At 47.0% G+C, this 21,391-nt stretch overlaps 2 protein-coding genes across 2 annotated transcripts in view; both read right to left on the bottom strand.

Annotated features, from left to right (window-relative positions):
- Window positions 1–2,648: 2,648 nt before the first annotated feature.
- Window positions 2,649–15,210, bottom strand: LOC117392109 (metallophosphoesterase domain-containing protein 1-like). Its single transcript, XM_033990091.2, has 4 exons — window positions 15,149–15,210; window positions 13,294–13,409; window positions 5,900–6,013; window positions 2,649–3,776 (listed from the first exon to the last, which is right to left on the bottom strand). Exons 1-4 carry the CDS (start codon window positions 15,208–15,210, stop codon window positions 3,658–3,660), a joined length of 411 nt encoding a protein of 136 aa, XP_033845982.1. The 3' UTR covers window positions 2,649–3,657.
- A 1,812-nt stretch (window positions 15,211–17,022) lies between these two features.
- Window positions 17,023–21,391, bottom strand: part of gpat4 (glycerol-3-phosphate acyltransferase 4) — a 10,391-nt gene continuing 6,022 nt past the window's right edge. Inside the window, exon 10 of the mRNA XM_033990090.1 lies at window positions 17,023–17,121. Within this exon, the coding sequence (XP_033845981.1) occupies window positions 17,023–17,121 (99 nt within the window). The remainder of the gene's footprint in view (window positions 17,122–21,391) is intronic.

The following is a 21,391-nucleotide window of genomic DNA, read 5'->3' as shown; positions in this document are numbered from 1 at the left end:
TGTGTTTTAAATGGAGATGAGGCGCAGTGTTTGTGCAGCGTGAAAAACTTTTATCTTCAGTATTTTTAAAACTACAAACAAAATAAAAGGTTTGAGAAAATTCAAAAAGTAAACAGACATTAATTTAATTCATAAATACCCAAAACACCAAACCTTCCACCGAGGACCACACTTATATTTTTTAAGTTTTCTGAAGGACAACAGTCGCTGAAATATCTCCAACACTTTATGAAGTCAGAGGTCAGAGGTCACATGGGCATGATTGACAGGTTGATTAGTCAATCAGGGACAGCCACGGTCCCTCCGTAGCTAAACAAATAAAAGACAAAACTATTACACGACTATTACACTGAAATAAACACATCCCTCCCTCAAAAACATCTACGGTCTGTAATAGGACCAGAGGCTGTATATAATCATAAAAACATATTTGGTCTGCAATCAATCCTCTGGATTTCTTTTCCTGCTATTTTTTAAGAGAAGCCGCCACGGTTGTTTTAACACAAATGGAGCATGCGTCTCTCTGATTGGTTAATCCGCCTGTCAATCACGTCCTCTGGAATCGTTGGGACAGGACACTTGGCGTTTGGTTCCGTCTGGTCATGGGACCTCTGTCTATAAAACACAGAGGGAACAGTGTGGATCTGAGAGGCGGGGCTAAACAAAGATGAACCACAATGAGTCAAAGAGTTACGGTATATTTTATTGTCCCCGTAGGGTGTGCATTTGACCCATCCTCAGTGTCTCTGGGTTAAACCTGCATTTGACCCATCCTCAGTGTCTCTGGGTTACATGAAAATATCGTCTCACATTTTATCGTCTTCAGAAAAAGGTTTTTAAAGCCCCAGAAACCCTCCCATTCACAAACACATCACCGACATGTACAGGCATAAACAGAAAGTCTTCAGGCCATAAACACGAGTCGCTTCATGAACATGTGATGCAAAACGGACTTTTTCACTTTTAACACAGACTCTGTAAATAAATGGATAACCTGCTAGTCGCTCCTCACTAAACCAGCGGCACCGGGCGGGAAGGGGCGTTACCTTCAACAGCCTGGATGATGTCACACTCACTCCATCCTCCTAAAGGCGTCGTGGTAAACAGGTGTAGTTTATAAAGTTAATTTTCCAAATGCAGAAATTATTCAAATACTGAAAGACTGATCCACAAGAATGCATCACATGTTCTGTAAAGGGCCCATATTAAAGGGCCCATATTAAAGGGCCCATATTAAAGGGCCCATATGACTCTATTCTCTGGTCTGTTCTAATGTCGTTTCCTCGTCACACACAGACCTGGAGTTGTGTTTTGTTTCATTCTCACATGTTTAACACAAAACCTGCAGATTTAGGCTGAGTTCTTCTCTCCAACTGAAAACACTCTGTTCCACCTTGTGATGTCATCATGTGGTGATACAAGAAGTGCTCCACTGTGTTTTTAAACTCCACACACCTTCACTAAAATCATTTGGATCATTTTAGCCCTGGATGTTTGTGACTCCAGGTGTGTTTTTGAAGAGGGAACAGCTTTAGAACAAGAGTCAGTTTTTTTAATACAGAACCTTTAACAGTTATCCCAAAAATCAGGTTTAAAATGGAATCAAAGCCACAACAATGCTTCATGTCCTTTAAATGGGTCAAATTTACAGATGAAAATATCAGAAGAACACATGGACCGAGCATCGCCACATTTACAGAAAAGTCAAGTTTGATTTTCAGACAAAAACATTAAAAACATCAAGCTTCATCAGCGCAAACTCAGTCTCTAAAAAATGCTTTTTTCCCTTCTTTTTAAAACAAGTTTTAAACATGAGAAACATTGTGACTGTTCTGGAGGAGGTCTCACTGTCCAAAAGCTGCAGTTTGAGACTTAAACCTCGTTGGAGATACTTCAGAATCTCCTCCTTTGACCCTCATGAATCCGAGAGGGACGGGGACCTCAGTTTGAGACACATGCAGAGAAAGTTCAAATAAACAAATACGAGTCTCCTGTTTGGACGAGGCCTGGACGAGCTCAGGAATCTCCTCATGGTCTTAAGGTAATGCTGCGTTCAGACTGGGGCATCAGGGGCGTCAGGGGCATCTGGATCGGGGGTGTCGGGGGGCGGAGAGGACAGAGGTGTCGGGACATCGGGGGTTTCAGGGGCGTCAGGGGCGTTGCAGGTGTCGGGTTACTCGCAGAGTCTACAGGGTCGTGCGTCTGGGGTGGTCATGGGTCGTGGGTCAGTGTGGAGGGTTTTAAGCATTTGAGCATTGACAGTTTGGGTCAAACACCAGTAACGCCAAAATCTGAACTTTGTGAACTTCACCTCACGTCTGCCCTAAAGTAGAGAAGCGCCACCTAGAGGCGTCTGACGTCTGAGCGTAGCATTCTCTTATGTAATAAACCCCTTCAATTCATCCTGTGCAGCTGATACAAGCAAATACAGAAAGTTTAATTCAAGCGACTGTACGTCATAAAACGTTCTCTGCAAACTCTGCAGTCTTGAGCCTCAGTCAGTCTGGGCCGGTCTGGGCCGGCGTGGGCCGGTCTGGGCCGGTGTGGGCCGGTGTGGGCCGGTGTGGGCCGGTGTGGGCCAGTCTGCTGCTGTGTTCCGCTCAAACCGTGCATTACTTTTGTATTTTATTTTTTATGTTTTTCTTTCTGTTCCTGCTAAACGTCTGATTGTTTCGCCGTGTGTTTGCAGATTGTCGGTGCAGTGAAGAGCACAAAGCTGGTTCTTATTTTTGTTTTTAAAAAAAGAAACTAATTTATTTACACACTGCCTCCTGATTGGCTGAAGGATGAACAGCTGAACGAAGACACTAAAGTCACGGCTAAAGAAACATGAACACGTCCAAATGGACAAAGTTTATAAAATATAAGAACGATTCAGGTTTAGGTGTTTCATTAAAGAAACTAGTTCATTAAAGTCACTGTACCTGATTTTTTCTGTCTTAAAACATTAAAAACAGAACTATTTAATTTTAAACAGTTTGGTCCAAAGTTATTCCTCCTCCTCCTTACTCCTCCTTCCTCCTCATCTTTACTCCTCCTCTTCTTTACTCCTCCTCCTCCTTCCTCCTCCTCTTTACTCCTCCTCTTCTTTACTCCTCCTCCTCCTTCCTCCTCCTCTTTACTCCTCCTCCACCTTACTCCTCTGACCATATGCATCATAACATCCTAATGACTCACCATGATGAGTTTATAAGTACTTTTCACAACTCTCAGACACCAGAGCGGCGTTTTGGCATCACGGTAAAGCTAGCATGCTAACTAGCACTTCCTGATTCTCAGATAATAAAATGCTTTATAATTAGCTGCACACTCTGCTCTGGGGACATATTTTTCTCAAAAACACGGTGAAAATCAGGTACAGGGCCTTTAATCCCCTGAATCCAAACCCCAACCCTTTAATTAAGGAGTTACTAAAACTGAATCATTCTTAAACTGTTTATTTATTATGAATTAAGTCTTTGTTCATGTTTTTAAGGCCTAATCCAGATGTAGTTATTACAAAGTCACGTCATTAATCTGACAAACTCGAAATGACTCAAATCCAGATGAGTTTCTGACGTTCTCGTTTGATTGACAGTTCTTGCAGTTTTATTGACACACGGAGACGCCTGCTTGGTCCCGATTGGCCGGCGGGTCGGGAGGGCGGGGCTCCTGGCGTCATGAGCTCCTGGGATTGGGCAGATCAAACACGATGGGCGGGTTCATAGGCAGGAAGTTAACGGTGCAGGCGGAGGCGTTGACAAAGGTGGTGGTGCCATCTGTCATCATCCCATAACCTGAAACACAGAGACCAGGGCATCTGGTTTAGTCCTGGTTTAGTCCTGGTTTAGACCTGGTTTAGTCCTGGTTTAGTCCTTGTTTAGACCTGGTTTAGTCCTGGTTTAGTCCTGGTTTAGTCCTGGTTTAGATCTGGTTTAGTCCTGGGTTAACATGTTACTACTGCACATCACATCAGGTTTGTGAAGTCATAGTGAATAGTTCTGTATTTTTTTGTATATTTATGGAGAACTGTCGTCTCATGGGTGACGTAGTTTTGTGGGCGGAGCCTTGTACAGGCTCGTACTGCTAACCATAAGGAGGGTTTGAATAGAGCACAGGAGAGATCTCTAGATTACTCAAACATGCATGGATGACATTTAAAACCTCTTGGAGCATTAGGACCATCCCTTTAAGACCTGTCTGTGGGTTTGGACCATCCCTTTAAGACCTGTCTGTGGGTTTGGACCATCCCTTTAAGACCTGTCTGTGGGTTTGGACCATCCCTTTAAGACCTGTCTGTGGGTTTGGACCATCCCTTTAAGACCTGTCTGTGGGTTTGGACCATCCCTTTAAGACCTGTCTGTGGGTTTGGACCATCCCTTTAAGTCTGTTACATAATGAGTCGGACTCGGAGCTAAAGTTTCAGCTGCGACACTTTAAAATCTGAACAAACTGTGAAAAGAGCAGCGTCCAAAAGCACAAATGGACAAGTGTGAAGACACTCAGCTCCTCTGCTCCTCGCTCCCAACTCCTCTGCTCCTTGCTCCCAGCTCCTCACTCCCAGCTCCTCTGCTCCTCTGCTCCACACTCCTTGCTCCCAGCTCCTCACTCCCAGCTCCACGCCCCTCGCTCCCAGCTCCTCTGCTCCATGCTCCCAGCTCCTCTGCTCCTCGCTCCCATCTCCTCTGCTCCATGCTCCCAGCTCCTCGCTCCCAGCTCCTCTGCTCCCAGCTCCTCTGCTCCCAGCTCCTCACCCCCTGCTCCTCGCTCCCAGCTCCTCACTCCCAGCTCCTCACCCCCTGCTCCTCGCTCCCAGCTCCTCACTCCCAGCTCCTCACCCCCTGCTCCTCGCTCCTCGCTCCCAGCTCCTCTGCTCCTCGCTCCCAGCTCCTCTGCTCCTCGCTCCCATCTCCTCTGCTCCATGCTCCCAGCTCCTCACTCCCAGCTCCTCTGCTCCCAGCTCCTCTGCTCCCTGCTCCTCACTCCCAGCTCCACGCCCCTCGTTCCTCGCTCCTCACCCCCTGCTCCTCGCTCCTCACCCCCTGCTCCTCGCTCCTCACCCCCTGCTCCTCGCTCCCAGCTCCTCGCTCCTCACCCCCTGCTCCTCGCTCCTCACCCCCTGCTCCTCGCTCCTCACCCCCAGCTCCTCGCTCCTCGTTCCTCGCCCCCTTCCTGGACGTGCTGTTTCACTGGTTCAGACTCATGTGAACATTGTGAGTTGTAATGTTTTTAGGTCAGAGTAAAATGTGGCGTTTTATACGACTGTGGTGTGAGACAGAAAAGTGCAGAAAGTAGCACCTCTGAACGCCACACTCACAGCTAAAGCCTCAGTCTGGAACTTTTCAGACAGTCACAGCTAAGAAAGGCTCATGTCTCTGTCCTCTTTTAGACCTGGTTTAGTCCTGGCTTAGTCCTGGTCCAGTCCTGGTCCAGTCCTGGTCCTGAGCCAGTCCTGGTCCGGTCATGGTTTAGTTCTGGTCCATTCCTGGTCCGGTCCAGTCCTGGTCCTGGTCCAGTGCTGGTCCTGGTCCAGTCCTGGTCCAGGTCCTGGTCCTGGTTTAGTTCTTGTCCAGTCCTGGTCCGGTCCAGTCCTAGTCCCGGTCCACTCCTGGTCCTGGTTTAGTTCTGGTTCAGTCCTGGTCCGGTTCAGTCCTGGTCCACTCCTGGTCCTGGTTTAGTTCTGGTCCATTCCTGGTCCGGTCCAGTCCTGGTGTAGTCCTGGTCCTGGTCCAGTGCTGGTCCTGGTCCAGTCCTGGTCCAGGTCCTGGTCCTGGTTTAGTTCTTGTCCAGTCCTGGTCCGGTCCAGTCCTAGTCCCGGTCCACTCCTGGTCCTGGTTTAGTTCTGGTTCAGTCCTGGTCTGGTTCAGTCCTGCTCCACTCCTGGTCCTGGTTTAGTTCTGGTCCAGTCCTGGTCCAGTACCTTCATGTATGTGTCCAAACACGTGCAGTTTGGGCTGGACTCTCCTCTGGACGGTGTTGAGCAGCTCCATGCAGCCCACACGCTGCATCTTCTTTGGAACCCAGTCCAGAAAACCTGCAACACAAGAGATTTAACCCACAACCTCCTTTTAGCAAAGGACTAAAGGGGCGGGGTCAGGGGGACTGAAGGGAGAGGGTCAGGAGGACTGAGGGGTGGGGCCAGGAGGACTGAGGGGTGGGGTCAGGAGGACTAAAGGGAGAGGGTCAGGAGGACTGAGGGGCGGGGTCAGGAGGACTGAGGGGCGGGGTCAGGAGGACTGAGGGGTGGGGCCAGGAGGACTGAGGGGTGGGGTCAGGAGGACTAAAGGGAGAGGGTCAGGAGGACTGAGGGGTGGGGCCAGGAGGACTAAAGGGAGAGGGTCAGGAGGACTGAGGGGTGGGGCCAGGAGGACTAAAGGCAGAGTGAGGGGGCGGGGCCAGGAGGACTGAAGGGAGAGTGAGGGGCGGAGTCAGGAGGACTAAAGGGAGAGTAAAGGGGTGGGGCCTGGAGGACTAAAGGGAGAAAGGAGAGTGATGGGGAGGACGGGCGGGGCCAGGTATCGACACTTCAAAACTCCGCCCCTGCAGCCAGGTGTTTGTATCAGAAACACCTGGCTGTGATCAGGGCAGTCCTGTGTGATGTCATGTAGTGCTTGAGTTTCCAGTGGCAACTGGGGACAGCACATTCAATTTATAATTTGAGAGAAGATGTGACATATGCAGATAATTTCATAACTATCACCTAGCAACCATAATGAAAACAACAAACTTTTTACTGCTCTGCAAAATTTAACCATATTAAAGAAAAATAATGTTGGTGGAAATGTTTTCCAGACGTCGTTTCTTCTGCTGATCCAAAATGGAGCTGTGTAATCTCATCCGACGTGTTCAAATAAAGATGAGCACAAACCAAATACCGGTTAGGCAGGAGAGTGAAGGCCGATATCCCATATCCAAACAGGAGCAAATATCGGCCGATACCTCGGTCTCTATTTAAAATTACTTCCTTGAGTTTTCTTCTCGACTTCTTTTCACAAACTTCACTGATGTAAACCTGTGATAAATATTTAGCACTGGTGCTATTCACCAAACCAAGTCAGAGTTGGACAAAGATGAGTCTTGCGCTCTTAAAGTCTCTTAAAGGTGTTTCCTGGCGCTCTGTAGGTGGCGCTCTCACTCCTCCCACGCGGCGCTCACACATTTACATCTCTTATTTATTCTTTCAAATGTGTCTCATTGTTCTGTTGTTTTCTTTAGATTAAACCTAAACACTGAACTCTGTAAAGACACAAACTTTAGAGCTGATGTGACTGACATTCTCTGGAGGGGTGATGCTAACTGTAGGCACTGCTCTGTCTGAAGCTCTGTTACTCAAGTTCGTCTTTAATCTGAGCTTTAGTTTAACACAATTTGACCATAAAGAAGTTTTTTGTCAGTGTTTGCTAGTGTGTGCATTGTGTCACCATGGTAACTGTTAAACATTCCGTCATAGACATGCATCCAGAACCCCCCCCAGCATGATGTCACCGCAAAGTACCAATTATGCAAAGTTGAACCATGTTATATTGTCCCTTCATCAAAAACAGACCTGGACCCTGGTTGTGTTTTTGTTTCATTCGTGCTTGTTTCTTTAATCTAATCCAAAGTCCTTTTCTCTAAGCCTCAAAAATCGGTTCACATTTTCAATTCAATTCAATTCAATTCATTTATTTTTGTAACGCCCAAAATCACAACAACAGTTGTCTCGAAGGGCGTTCATGTTTTGGTTGATGGGGGAAACCGGAGTACCCGGAGGAAACCCATCCAGACACGAGGAGAAACATGAAAAACTCCACACAGAAAGGCCTGGTGACCCGGGGATCGAACCAACCTTCTTGCTGTGAGGCATGAGTGATGGCACTCAGTCACCGTGCCGCCAAGACACAAAAAACAAAACAACAGGAAGAATCAGACACAACAAGAAAAATCAGACACAACAGGAAAAATCAGACACAACAGGAAAAATCAGACACAACAGGAAAAATCAGACAACATAAGAAATCGGCCAGGAGACCAGACGAGGAGGAGGAGAGCCGGGCGAGGAGGAGGAGAGCCAGGCAAGGAGGAGGTCCAACTGTCATCGGGACATTTTGCCTGTGTTGTTACGTCACAGATAAAACTCTGAACTCCAGTTCTTAAGCCGATAAACCATCACCAGCCTCATTCTGTGGTCAAGCTGTGTTCATGAACACATAACTTTATTAGCATAGCATGGCTCTATTAGCACAGCATGGCTCTATTAGCATAGCATGGCTCTATTAGCACAGCATGGCTCTATTAGCACAGCATGGCTCTATTAGCATAGCATGGCTCTATTAGCACAGCATGGCTCTATTAGCATAGCATGGCTCTATTAGCATAGCATGGCTCTATTAGCATAGCATGGCTCTATTAGCCTAAATACATCAGTGTAAACAGAGGTGAAGTTTATAAAGTAACATTTCCAAATGCAGAAATTATTTTAATGTGAAATACTGATCTGACAGATTCAAACCAGAGACACTGAGGAACGGGTCAAATGCAGGTTTAACCCAGAGACACTGAGGGACGGGTCAAATGCAGGTTTAACCCAGAGACACTGAGGGACGGGTCAAATGCAGGTTTAACCCAGAGACACTGAGGGACGGGTCAAATGCAGGTTTAACCCAGAGACACTGAGGGACGGGTCAAATGCAGGTTTAACCCAGAGACACTGAGGGACGGGTCAAATGCAGGTTTAACCCAGAGACACTGAGGGACGGGTCAAATGCAGGTTTAACCCAGAGACACTGAGGGACGGGTCAAATGCAGGTGGGTCAGTTCATTTTTTTCTAAAACAGACTTTTCTAATTATCAAGTGTTTAGTCTCTGCTTCTCTGATCATTTTAATAATAATCTCTCTCCATCCCCCTCTCCTTCTCTCCCTCCTTTTCTTCCCTCCTTCTCTCCTTTTAACAGTTCGTCTCCTCTCTCCTTCTCTCTCTCTCCCTCCCTGTCTCTCTCCCTCCCTCCTTCTCTCCTCTTCACAGTTCGTCTCCTCTCTCCTTCTCTCTCTCTCCCTCCCTGTCTCTCTCCCTCCCTCCTTCTCTCCTCTTCACAGTTCGTTTCCTCTCTCCTCCCTCTCTCTCTCTCCTCCCTGTCTCTCTCCCTCCCTCCTTCTCTCCTTTTAACAGCTCGTCTCCTCTCTCCTCCCTGTCTCTCTCCCTCCCTCCTTCTCTCCTTTTAACAGCTCGTCTCCTGCAGATGTTGTCTTTCATTTTTCCACTCGGACAAACGTCGACACAAACATATGGGACGAGTGAGCTGGGTACTAATGTATGAAAAGAGGGAGGGAGAGAGAGAGAGAGGGAGGGAGAGAGGGAGAGGGGGAGGGAGAGAGGGAGAGGAGAGAGAGGAGAGAGGGAGAAGAGAGATAGGAGAGAGAGAGGGAGGAAAGAAGTGCAGCTGTGTCAGATGTCAGACATGTTTAATGCGCCGTGGACTGTAACAGTTTTATGAATTAAAGTTTCACTATGTAACTTTCTGGTGGAGGTTCACCTCCTGCTCGTGTCCATGGAGACGCGTTTAGGTTCCGTATGGAATTAAACTTAACCTGTCTCCGTGGACACAAGTAGTTCTTTGACAATGATAAACAAATTAGCCAGTGCCAGTTTAAAGCCACAGTGTGGAACTTTCCAGTCAGATCTCCATGTGTTCACACTGTGAGCAGCTGCTGTTTGGATTCTCCTCTCTCTGTGGAAACACACTGACACGCTGATGCTAGCCCCCTGTTAGCCCCCGTTAGCTCCTGTTAGCCCCCGTTAGCTCCTGTTAGCTCCTGTTAGCTCCTGTTAGCTCTGGGGCTAACGACGGCTAACAGCTCCTGTTCCACACGTCCTGCACAAACAGCAGAAATGTTCAACAGCTGTGCAGACGGAGAAGGATTAGGAGGAGAGGGAGGAGGAGGAGGAGGAGAGGGAGGAGGAGGAGAGGGAGGAGGAGGAGAGGGAGAGGGAGGAGGAGGAAAGGGAGGAGGAGGAGAGGGAGAGGGAGGAGAGGGAGGAGGAGGAGAGGGAGGAGGAGGAGAGGGAGGAGGAGGAGAGGGAGAGGGAGGAGAGGGAGAGGGAGGAGAGGGGGCATGAGGGGGAGGGAGGAGAGGGGGAGTGAGGAGAGGGAGGAGGAGGAGAGGGAGGAGGAGGAGAGGGAGAGGGAGGAGGAGGAGAGGGAGGAGGAGGAGGAGGAGAGGGAGGAGGAGGAGAGGGAGAGGGAGGAGAGGGAGAGGGAGGAGGAGGAAAGGGAGGAGGGAGGTGGAGGAGGAGAGGGAGGAGGAGGAGGAGAGGGAGGAGGAGCTGAGAGGGATGAGCTTTGAAGTTCTCTTCTGGAGCTGAGGCCACACTTAAAAAGAACCTGATTCTCAAACTGAGAATGTGTTTAAATGTGAGTATTCACATGCATGACTCTTCTGGCTCATAGTATTCACATGCATGACTCTTCTGGCTCATAGTATTCACATGCATGACTCTTCTGGCTCATAGTATTCACATGCATGACTCTTTCACCTGAGCAGCATTAAAACATCTTTTTCACAAAGAAAAGTGAAGCAGGAGTCAACCTCTCTCCTCCCCCCCTTCTCCTCCCTCTCCCCCCCTCCTTCTTCTCCCTCTGTCTCTCCTCTCTCCTCCCCCTCCTTCTCCCCCCTCCTTCTCCTCCCTGTCTCTCCTCCCTCCCCCCCTCCTTCTCCTCCCTCTGTCTCTCCTCCCTCTCCCTCCTCCTTCTCCTCCCTCTGTCTCTCTTCCCTCTCTCTTTACAGTTGTTGTAAATATTATTATAATATAATATTATAATTGCATTTCTCCCTCTCTCTTTTCTCTTCCCCCTCTTTCTCCTCCTCTCTTTCTCCTCCTCTTTCCCCTCTTTCTCCTCCTCTCCTCCCTCTTTCGTTCCAGTTGTTGTAAATAGTTGTACAGAGACAGATGGACCCGTTGTATTGACTCAGCATCATCAGCCTCTTTGAAAACCTCTCCATCTCTGTCCCCCCTCCCTCACTTCTCCTCCTCAATTCTACTCCATCTCTCCTACACTGTTCTCTCTCTGTCCCTCCCTCATCTTTCCTCTCCTCCCCCTCCTCTCTTTCTCCCCTCTCCTCCCTCTGCTCTCACCTCTCTCTCTTGTCCTCCCTCTGCTCTCCCCTCTCTCTCTTGTCCTCCCTCTGCTCTCCCCTCTCTCTCTTGTCCTCCCTCTGCTCTCCCCTCTCTCTCTTGTCCTCCCTCTGCTCTCCCCTCTCTCTCTTGTCCTCCCTCTGCTCTCACCTCTCTCTCTTTTCCTCCCTCTGTTCTCCCCTCTCCTCCCTCTGCTCTCCCCTCTCCTCCCTCTGCTCTCCCCCCTCTCTCCTCTCTTCCCTCACTCTCTCCATCTTTTCTTCCGTCCTGCTGTTCTTGTTGTGATGGATGGTTTTAAATGAGACAAATTGAAGACGCAGCGTTGTCTGAGAATCGCAGACGCGCTTCGTAAAGTCTGAGCCTCTGTCACCATGACGACAGATCACTCTGCAGAGGACGCACTTTTCAAACACGTGCAGGCAAGGAGGGCTGTGCTTTAAATACTCCGAAGTATGGCATTAAACCAGGCCAAGTTACAGGTCAGATCTGTGGAGGGGCGAGCCCGAATTTTTCAAGGTATTTTTGAGCAAAAAATAGAGCAAGATAAAAAAAATGCCACACTAAGGAACATTCTGGACATTCTCCTATACAGAGACCAGACCAGTACGTCTTTGGGTTACACCTGCATTTGACCCAAATGATAGTGAAGGTGGAGTTTAAAAACACAGTGGAGCACTTCCTGTATCACCACATGATGACATCACAAGGTGGAACAGAGTGTTTTCAGTTTGAGAAAAGAACTAAATCTGCAGGTTTGTGTGAAACATGTGAGAATGAAACAAACACAACTCCAGGTCTGTGTGTGACGAGGAAACAACAGATCAGAGAAAAGAGGAATATGTGACAGGAGTGTGTGACAGGAGTGTGTGAGAGGTGTGTGTGACAGGAGTGTGTGACAGGTGTGTGTGAGAGGAGTGTGTGACAGGAGTGTGTGAGAGGAGTGTGTGACAGGAGTGTGTGAGAGGTGTGTGTGACAGGAGTGTGTGACAGGAGTGTGTGACAGGTGTGTGTGAGAGGTGTGTGTGACAGGAGTGTGTGAGAGGTGTGTGTGACAGGAGTGTGTGACAGGTGTGTGTGAGAGGAGTGTGTGACAGGAGTGTGTGAGAGGAGTGTGTGACAGGAGTGTGTGACAGGTGTGTGTGAGAGGTGTGTGTGACAGGAGTGTGTGACAGGAGTGTGTGACAGGTGTGTGTGAGAGGTGTGTGTGACAGGAGTGTGTGACAGGAGTGTGTGAGAGGTGCGTGTGACAGGAGTGTGTGACAGGTGTGTGTGAGAGGTGTGTGTGACAGGAGTGTGTGAGAGGTGTGTGTGACAGGAGTGTGTGACAGGAGTGTGTGACAGGAGTGTGTGACAGGTGCGTGTGAGAGGTGTGTGTGACAGGAGTGTGTGAGAGGTGTGTGTGACAGGAGTGTGTGACAGGTGTGTGTGAGAGGAGTGTGTGACAGGAGTGTGTGAGAGGAGTGTGTGACAGGAGTGTGTGAGAGGTGTGTGTGACAGGAGTGTGTGACAGGAGTGTGTGACAGGTGTGTGTGAGAGGTGTGTGTGACAGGAGTGTGTGACAGGAGTGTGTGAGAGGTGCGTGTGACAGGAGTGTGTGACAGGTGTGTGTGAGAGGTGTGTGTGACAGGAGTGTGTGAGAGGTGTGTGTGACAGGAGTGTGTGACAGGAGTGTGTGACAGGAGTGTGTGACAGGTGCGTGTGAGAGGTGTGTGTGACAGGAGTGTGTGACAGGAGTGTGTGACAGGTGTGTGTGAGAGGTGTGTGTGACAGGAGTGTGTGAGAGGTGTGTGTGACAGGAGTGTGTGACAGGAGTGTGTGACAGGAGTGTGTGACAGGAGTGTATGACGGACACGCTCAGTTACACTGTTAAAATTAATTAACGTAAAGTCATAAAACGAATTTACCTGATGGAAACCTGCCACTGAGACTAAACCAGGACTAAACCAGGTCTAAACCAGGACTAAACCAGGTCTAAACCAGGACTAAACCAGGTCTAAACCAGGACTAAACCAGGTCTAAACCAGGACTAAACCAGGACTAAACCAGGACTAAACCAGGACTAAACCAGGACTCTCTACCTGCAGGTCAAGGCTGTGGACACAGGGTGAGTGCACAGCCGTTGTTAAACTGTAGGGGGCAGTATACATACAGCTCTTCTAATAAAATGGTTGAGGAGGTGGACGTGCAGTGTGCGTCTCACCCAGCGGGGGGCAGTGTGTCACCAGGATGTCTGTGCTGTCCGGGATCTGGTTCCACTTGTCCAGAAGTGCCTGGCCTCGCGGGAGATTGAACCCCCAACCGTAGTACCACGGCTGCCTGAAATACACAGGAGAAACACAGTAATACACAGGAGAAACACAGTAGTACACAGGAGAAACACAGTAGTACACAGGAGAGACACAGTAGTACACAGGAGAAACACAGTAGTACACAGGAGAGACACAGTAGTACACAGGAGAAACACAGTAGTACACAGGAGAAACACAGTAGTACACAGGAGAGACACAGTAGTACACAGGAGAAACACAGTAGTACACAGGAGAAACACAGTAGTACACAGGAGAGACACAGTAGTACACAGGAGAAACACAGTAGTACACAGGAGAGACACAGTAGTACACAGGAGAGACACAGTAGTACACAGGAGAGACACAGTAGTACACAGGAGAAACACAGTAGTACTACGAGTACAGCTTCATTCATCAACTCAATAAAATCTATAGTACGTGACCAATGTACTTGTTTTTAACTCTGTTTTTAACTCTGTCTCACATGTGTGTGTGTAAACAGTGGAAAATAGTAACTGTCTTAGTGTTGTTGTTTTGTTGTTGTTTTGTTGTTGTTTTGTTGTTGTTTTGTTGTTTTGTTGTTGCTTTGTTGTTTTGTTGTTGCTTTGTTGTTTTGTTGTTGTTTTGTTGTTGCTTTGTTGTTTTGTTGTTGCTTTGTTGTTTTGTTGTTGTTTTGTTGTTTTGTTGTTGTTTTGTTGTTGTTTTGTTGTTTTGTTGTTTTGTTGTTGTTTTGTTGTTGTTTTGTTGTTGTTTTGTTGTTTTGTTGTTGTTTTGTTGTTGTTTTGTTGTTTTGTTGTTGTTTTGTTGTTGTTTTGTTGTTGTTTTGTTGTTGCTTTGTTGTTTTGTTGTTGCTTTGTTGTTTTGTTGTTGTTTTGTTGTTTTGTTGTTTTGTTGTTGTTTTGTTGTTGTTTTGTTGTTTTGTTGTTGTTTTGTTGTTGTTTTGTTGTTGTTTTGTTGTTTTGTTGTTGTTTTGTTGTTGCTTTGTTGTTTTGTTGTTGTTTTGTTGTTGTTTTGTTGTTGCTTTGTTGTTTTGTTGTTGTTTTGTCTTTGCCTGTGTGTGTGTGTGTTATTCTGTTGTATGTTGAGATTTCGATCAAAATTTCGATTTGTTTGTGATTAAAGTTACGGCAACAGTTTTAGGGTTAAATCTCCCCCTTTCTCTCCTCCCTCCCTCTCTCCTTCCCTCTCTCCTCTTCTCTTTTTCCCTCTCTCCTCCCTCTCTCTTTCTCTCTCTCTTTTTTGTCCTTTTCAGACTCTGACTTCTGGACAGAAGCTGCAGCTCTCTTTCTCCTCTCTCTCCCTTCTTTTTCCTCTCTCTCCTCACTCTCTCTGTCTCTCCTCTCCCTCTCTCCTCTCGCTCTCTCCTCCCTCTTCCCTTTCTCTCTCTCCCTTTCTTGTCGTTTTCAGACTCTGAGTTCTGGGCAGAAGCTGCTGCTGAAGCGTGAGTGACGACAAAGAAATTAACATGTCACTTACAATCTGTTCCTCCATCCATCTCCCTATCTCTCTCCTCTCCTCCATCTCTCCATCTCTCTCCTCATCTCTCCATCTCTCTCCTCTCCTGCATCTCTCCTAATCTCTCTCTCCTCTGTCTCTCCTCCAGCTCTCTCTCCATCTCCCTCCATCTCTCCCTATCTCTCTCTCCTCTCCTCTATCCCTCCATCTCTCTCTCCTCCATCTCTCTCCATCTCCCTCCATCTCTCCTCCATGTCTACCTCTCTCTCCTCTCCTCTTTCACATGAGATCACTCTTTCATTCCAAATTTACCGTGAGCATCGAGCGTAAACGCCAAGTTTTACAACTGTCCCCGTGTGCAGCGAACGCCACATGTCCAAAACCCGGACTAAACGAGAACTAAACCCGGACTAAACGAGAACTAAACCAGGACTAAACGAGAACTAAACGAGAACTAAACCAGGACTAAACGAGAACTAAACCCGGACTAAACAAGAACTAAACCCGGACTAAACGAGAACTAAACCAGGACTAAACGAGAACTAAACCAGGACTAAACGAGAACTAAACCAGGACTAAACGAGAACTAAACCAGGACTAAACGAGAACTAAACCAGGACTAAACAAGAACTAAACCCGGACTAAACGAGAACTAAACCAGGACTAAACGAGAACTAAACCAGGACTAAACGAGAACTAAACTAGGACTAAACGAGAACTAAACCCGGATTAAACGAGAACTAAACCCGGATTAAACGAGAACTAAACCAGGACTAAACGAGAACTAAACCAGGACTAAACGAGAACTAAACCCGGACTAAACGAGAACTAAACCAGGACTAAACGAGAACTAAACCAGGACTAAACGAGAACTAAACCAGGACTAAACGAGAACTAAACCCGGACTAAACGAGAACTAAACCAGGACTAAACAAGAACTAAACCAGGACTAAACGAGAACTAAACCAGGACTAAACGAGAACTAAACCCGGACTAAACGAGAACTAAACCAGGACTAAACGAGAACTAAACCAGGACTAAACGAGAACTAAACCAGGACTAAACGAGAACTAAACCAGGACTAAACAAGAACTAAACCCGGACTAAACGAGAACTAAACCAGGACTAAACGAGAATCATTGTGGTTCAAACCTGTGTCTCCAGAACAACGTGGAAAAAGTGAACATTTGAAAAATACAAAAAGAGCAGGAACAATAACAGAAGAAAAACAGAAGAAAAACAGATCAGTGCTCAGGGTCAGGGAGGCCGCTGTTCCTGTTCACCCCTCCAGGTGTCACTGTCGTCGCCCACATGGGCGTTGAAGTCCCCCAGTAGAACAACAGAGTCCCGGGTCAGTGCCCTGTCCAGTACCCCTCCAGACCCCCTCTGGCCCCTGACCCGGACCCCCTCTGGCCCCTGACCCGGACCCCCTCTGGCCCCTGGCTACGCCTAGAAATTCCATCCATAAAAACAATGAACAGAACTGGTACCAAAGGGCAGCCCTGAGTCCAACCTGCATCAGGAACAGGTCTGACTCACTGCAGAGACACAGCTCCTGCTCCGGTCATACAGGGACCGAACGGCTCTTAGCAAAGGGCCCAGGACCCCATACTCCCACAGCGCCCCCCAAAGGACACCACGAGGGACCCAGTCGAACGCCTTCTCCAGAGCCACAAAACACATGTGGACTGTGGCAAACTCCCGTGAACCCTGGAGGCCCCCGTGGAGAGTATAAAGCTGGTCCAGTGTCCACGACCAGGACAAAAATCACACTGCTCCTTCTGAATCTGAAGTTTGACTATCGACAAGCCGCGGCTCGCTAGGCCCGCCGGTACTCACCAGCTGCCTCAGGAGTCCCACGAGCTAACAAGGCTCCATAGGACTCCTTCTTCAGCCTGACAGCATCCCTTACTTCCGGTGTCCACCACCGGGTTCGGGAGTTGCTGCCGTGACGAGCACCGCTGACCTTACGACCACAGCTACGAGCGGCTGCATCGGCAATAGAGGTGGAGAACATCCCCAGCCTTCCCTCAGGATCTGGGAGGAGCTCTGTGAGGTGAAGACCCTGACAGAGGGTTTCAGACCCTCACGATACGCTTGGGTCTGCCAGGTCGGTCCAGCTTTCTCCTCCACCAACGGATTCCAACTCAACACCAGGTGGGCGCTCTACAGCTCCGCCCCTCTTTTCACCCGAGGGTCCAACACGGAGGTGGACACTCGGACACTTGGATACTCGGCAGTCTAAGCAGGAATCCCTGATTCGAGGGTTGATCTAAGGAGGACTCCTGATAAACGAAGAAAATGGATGGACAAAAAAGAGCAGGTCTGCAGTGTAGAGAGGGTCTAAACCAGGTCTAAACCAGGTCTAAACCAGGTCTAAACCAGGACTAAACCAGGTCTAAACCAGGTCTAAACCAGGACTAAACCAGGACCCAACCAGGTCTAAACCAGGACTAAACCAGGTCTAAACCAGGTCTAAACCAGGACTAAACCAGGACCAAATCAGGTCTAAACCAGGACTAAACCAGGACCCAACCAGGACTAAACCATGTCTAAACCAGGTCTAAACCAGGTCTAAACCAGGTCTAAACCAGGACTAAACCAGGTCTAAACCAGGACCAAATCAGGTCTAAACCAGGACCAAATCAGGTCTAAACCAGGTCTAAACCAGGACTAAACCAGGTCTAAACCAGGTCTACACCAGGACCAAACCAGGTCTAAATCAGGACTAAACCAGGACCAAACCAGGTCTAAACCAGGACCAAATCAGGTCTAAACCAGGACCAAATCAGGTCTAAACCAGGTCTAAACCAGGACTAAACCAGGTCTAAACCAGGTCTACACCAGGACCAAACCAGGTCTAAATCAGGACTAAACCAGGTCTAAACCAGGACTAAACCAGGTCTAAACCAGGTCTAAACCAGGACCAAACCGGGTCTAAACCAGGTCTAAACCAGGACTAAACCAGGACTAGACCAGGACTAAACCAGGTCTTCTGTTCTGGGGGAGAGTCACATGAATTTTTCAGCACTTCAGAGGCTCAGAATAACTCCACTGTCCATCCTACTCTTCCCCCTTTTTCTCTATCTCTTTTTTCCTCTATCCTCTTTTCCTTCACCTGCCCTTTCCTCCTCTCTTCCTCCCTTCTCTCCCGCTCTTTCTTTTTTCCTCTGCCCCCTCTCTTTTGTTCCTGCTTCATTTTCTCTTTTCTCACTCAATCTCTCTCTCCCCCCTCCCTCCTCTCTCTCTCTCCTCACTCTCCTCTTTTCTTCCTCCTTCTCTCCCTCCCTTCCTCTCTCTCGTTCTGTCCATAGTGTGAGTGAGGGTCACACTCAGGTCAGACAAAACCTGGACTTCAGCTCTTTCATCTCCCTCTCTCCTCCTTCTCTCCCTGTATCCCTCTCCCTCTCCTCCCTCTCTATCCCTCTCTCTCCCTTTTCCCACTCTTTTGTCAGACTCTTGTTGTGTCTCTCCCTCTCTCCTCTCCTCCTCCTCTCTTTCTCTCCTTCTCTCTTTTCCCACTCTTTCTTCAGACTCCTGTTGTGTCTCTCCCTCTCTCCTCCCCTCCTTCTCCTCCTCTTTCTCTCTTTCTCTTTCTTTTCCCACTCTCCTGTTGTGTTGTGATTCATGACATTGATTTGAACAATAGAAGAAAAATCCTTCAGAGAGAATGGAACGCCGAGCAACGAACGACAGACAAGAACGAGAGAGAAAAGAGGACAAGATGGCGGACACAGTTTAGAGCTTTGCAAAAGTGAAAAATGTTCTAAAGACGTTAAAAGATGAAGCTGAAACACGCCTCAGAGTTTCACGTTGAAATGCCACAACCCACAGTTTCATAAATGAGCCTGAGCTTCAGGTTTAAATGAGCCTGAGTTTCATGTTTAAATGAGCCTGAGTTTCATGTTTAAAAGAGCCTGAGTTTCATGTTTAAATGAGCCTGAGTTTCATGTTTAAAAGAGCCTGAGTTTCGTGTTTAAAAGAGCCTGAGTTTCAGGTTTAAATGAGCCTGAGTTTCGTGTTTAAATGAGCCTGAGTTTCAGGTTTAAATGAGCCTGAGTTTCATGTTTAAATGTGCCTGAGTTTCAGGTTTAAATGTGCCTGAGTTTCAGGTTTAAATGAGCCTGAGTTTCAGGTTTAAATGAGCCTGAGTTTCAGGTTTAAATGAGCCTGAGTTTCAGGTTTCAATGAGCCTGAGTTTCAGGTTTAAATGAGCCTGAGTTTCGTGTTTAAATGAGCCTGAGTTTCGTGTTTAAATGAGCCTGAGTTTCGTGTTTAAATGAGCCTGAGTTTCGTGTTTAAATGAGCCTGAGTTTCGTGTTTAAATGAGCCTGAGTTTCGTGTTTAAATGAGTTTGAGTTTCAGGTTTAAATGAGCCTGAGTTTCGTGTTTAAATGAGTTTGAGTTTCAGGTTTAAATGAGTTTGAGTTTCAGGTTTAAATGAGCCCGAGTTTCAGGTTTAAATGAGCCCGAGTTTCATGTTTAAATGAGCCCGAGTTTCAGGTTTAAATGAGCCCGAGTTTCATGTTTAAATGAGCCCGAGTTTCAGGTTTAAATGAGCCCGAGTTTCAGGTTTAAATGAGCCCGAGTTTCAGGTTTAAATGAGCCCGAGTTTCAGGTTTAAATGAGCCCGAGTTTCATGTTTAAATGAGCCCGAGTTTCAGGTTTAAATGAGCCCGAGTTTCAGGTTTAAATGAGCCCGAGTTTCAGGTTTAAATGAGCCCGAGTTTCAGGTTTAAATGAGCCTGAATTTCAGGTTTAAATGAGCCTGAGTTTCAGGTTTAAATGAGCCTGAGTTTCAGGTTTCAATGAGCCTGAGTTTCAGGTTTCAATGAGCCTGAGTTTCAGGTTTCAATGAGCCTGAGTTTCAGGTTTAAATGAGTCTGAGTTTCAGGTTTAAATGAGCCTGAGTTTCAGGTTTAAATGAGCCTGAGTTTCAGGTTTAAATGAGCCTGAGTTTCAGGTTTAAATGAGCCTGAGTTTCAGGTTTAAATGAGCCTGAGTTTCAGGTTTAAATGAGCCTGAGTTTCGTGTTTAAATGAGCCTGAGTTTCGTGTTTAAATGAGCCTGAGTTTCGTGTTTAAATGAGCCTGAGTTTCGTGTTTAAATGAGCCTGAGTTTCGTGTTTAAATGAGCCTGAGTTTCAGGTTTAAATGAGTTTGAGTTTCAGGTTTAAATGAGCCTGAGTTTCAGGTTTAAATGAGCCTGAGTTTCAGGTTTAAATGAGCCCGAGTTTCAGGTTTAAATGAGTCTGAGTTTCAGGTTTAAATGAGCCTGAGTTTCAGGTTTAAATGAGTCTGAGTTTCAGGTTTAAATGAGCCTGAGTTTCAAGTTTAAATGAGCCCGAGTTTCAGGTTTAAATGAGCCCGAGTTTCAGGTTTAAATGAGCCCGAGTTTCAGGTTTAAATGAGCCCGAGTTTCAGGTTTAAATGAGCCCGAGTTTCAGGTTTAAATGAGCCCGAGTTTCAGGTTTAAATGAGCCCGAGTTTCAGGTTTAAATGAGCCCGAGTTTCAGGTTTAAATGAGTCTGAGTTTCAGGTTTAAATGAGCCTGAGTTTCAGGTTTAAATGAGCCCGAGTTTCAGGTTTAAATGAGTCTGAGTTTCATGTTTAAATGAGTCTGAGTTTCATGTTTAAATGAGTCTGAGTTTCATGTTTAAATGAGCCTGAGTTTCAGGTTTAAATGAGCCTGAGTTTCAGGTTTAAATGAGTCTGAGTTTCATGTTTAAATGAACCGGAGCTTCATGTTTAAATGAGCCTGAGTTTCAGGTTTAAATGAGCCTGAGTTTCATGTTTAAATGAGCCTGAGTTTCATGTTTAAATGAGCCTGAGTTTCATGTTTAAATGAGCCTGAGTTTCATGTTTAAATGAGCCTGAGTTTCATGTTTAAATGAGCCTGAGTTTCAGGTTTAAATGAGCCTGAGTTTCAGGTTTAAATGAGCCTGAGTTTCAGGTTTAAATGAGCCTGAGTTTCGTGTTTAAATGAGCCTGAGTTTCGTGTTTAAATGAGCCTGAGTTTCGTGTTTAAATGAGCCTGAGTTTCAGGTTTCAATGAGCCTGAGTTTCAGGTTTAAATGAGCCTGAGTTTCGTGTTTAAATGAGTTTGAGTTTCAGGTTTAAATGAGTTTGAGTTTCAGGTTTAAATGAGCCCGAGTTTCAGGTTTAAATGAGCCCGAGTTTCATGTTTAAATGAGCCCGAGTTTCAGGTTTAAATGAGCCCGAGTTTCATGTTTAAATGAGCCCGAGTTTCAGGTTTAAATGAGCCCGAGTTTCAGGTTTAAATGAGCCCGAGTTTCAGGTTTAAATGAGCCCGAGTTTCAGGTTTAAATGAGCCCGAGTTTCATGTTTAAATGAGCCCGAGTTTCAGGTTTAAATGAGCCCGAGTTTCAGGTTTAAATGAGCCCGAGTTTCAGGTTTAAATGAGCCTGAGTTTCAGGTTTAAATGAGCCTGAATTTCAGGTTTAAATGAGCCTGAGTTTCAGTGTTTAATAATGAGCCTGAGTTTCAGGTTTAAATGAGCCTGAGTTTCAGGTTTAAATGAGCCTGAGTTTCAGGT

This window comes from Periophthalmus magnuspinnatus, chromosome 23 (assembly GCF_009829125.3).
Source record: "Periophthalmus magnuspinnatus isolate fPerMag1 chromosome 23, fPerMag1.2.pri, whole genome shotgun sequence".
NCBI classification, from domain to species: domain Eukaryota; kingdom Metazoa; phylum Chordata; class Actinopteri; order Gobiiformes; family Gobiidae; genus Periophthalmus; species Periophthalmus magnuspinnatus.
This window is presented reverse-complemented; position numbering and strand designations above follow the sequence as displayed.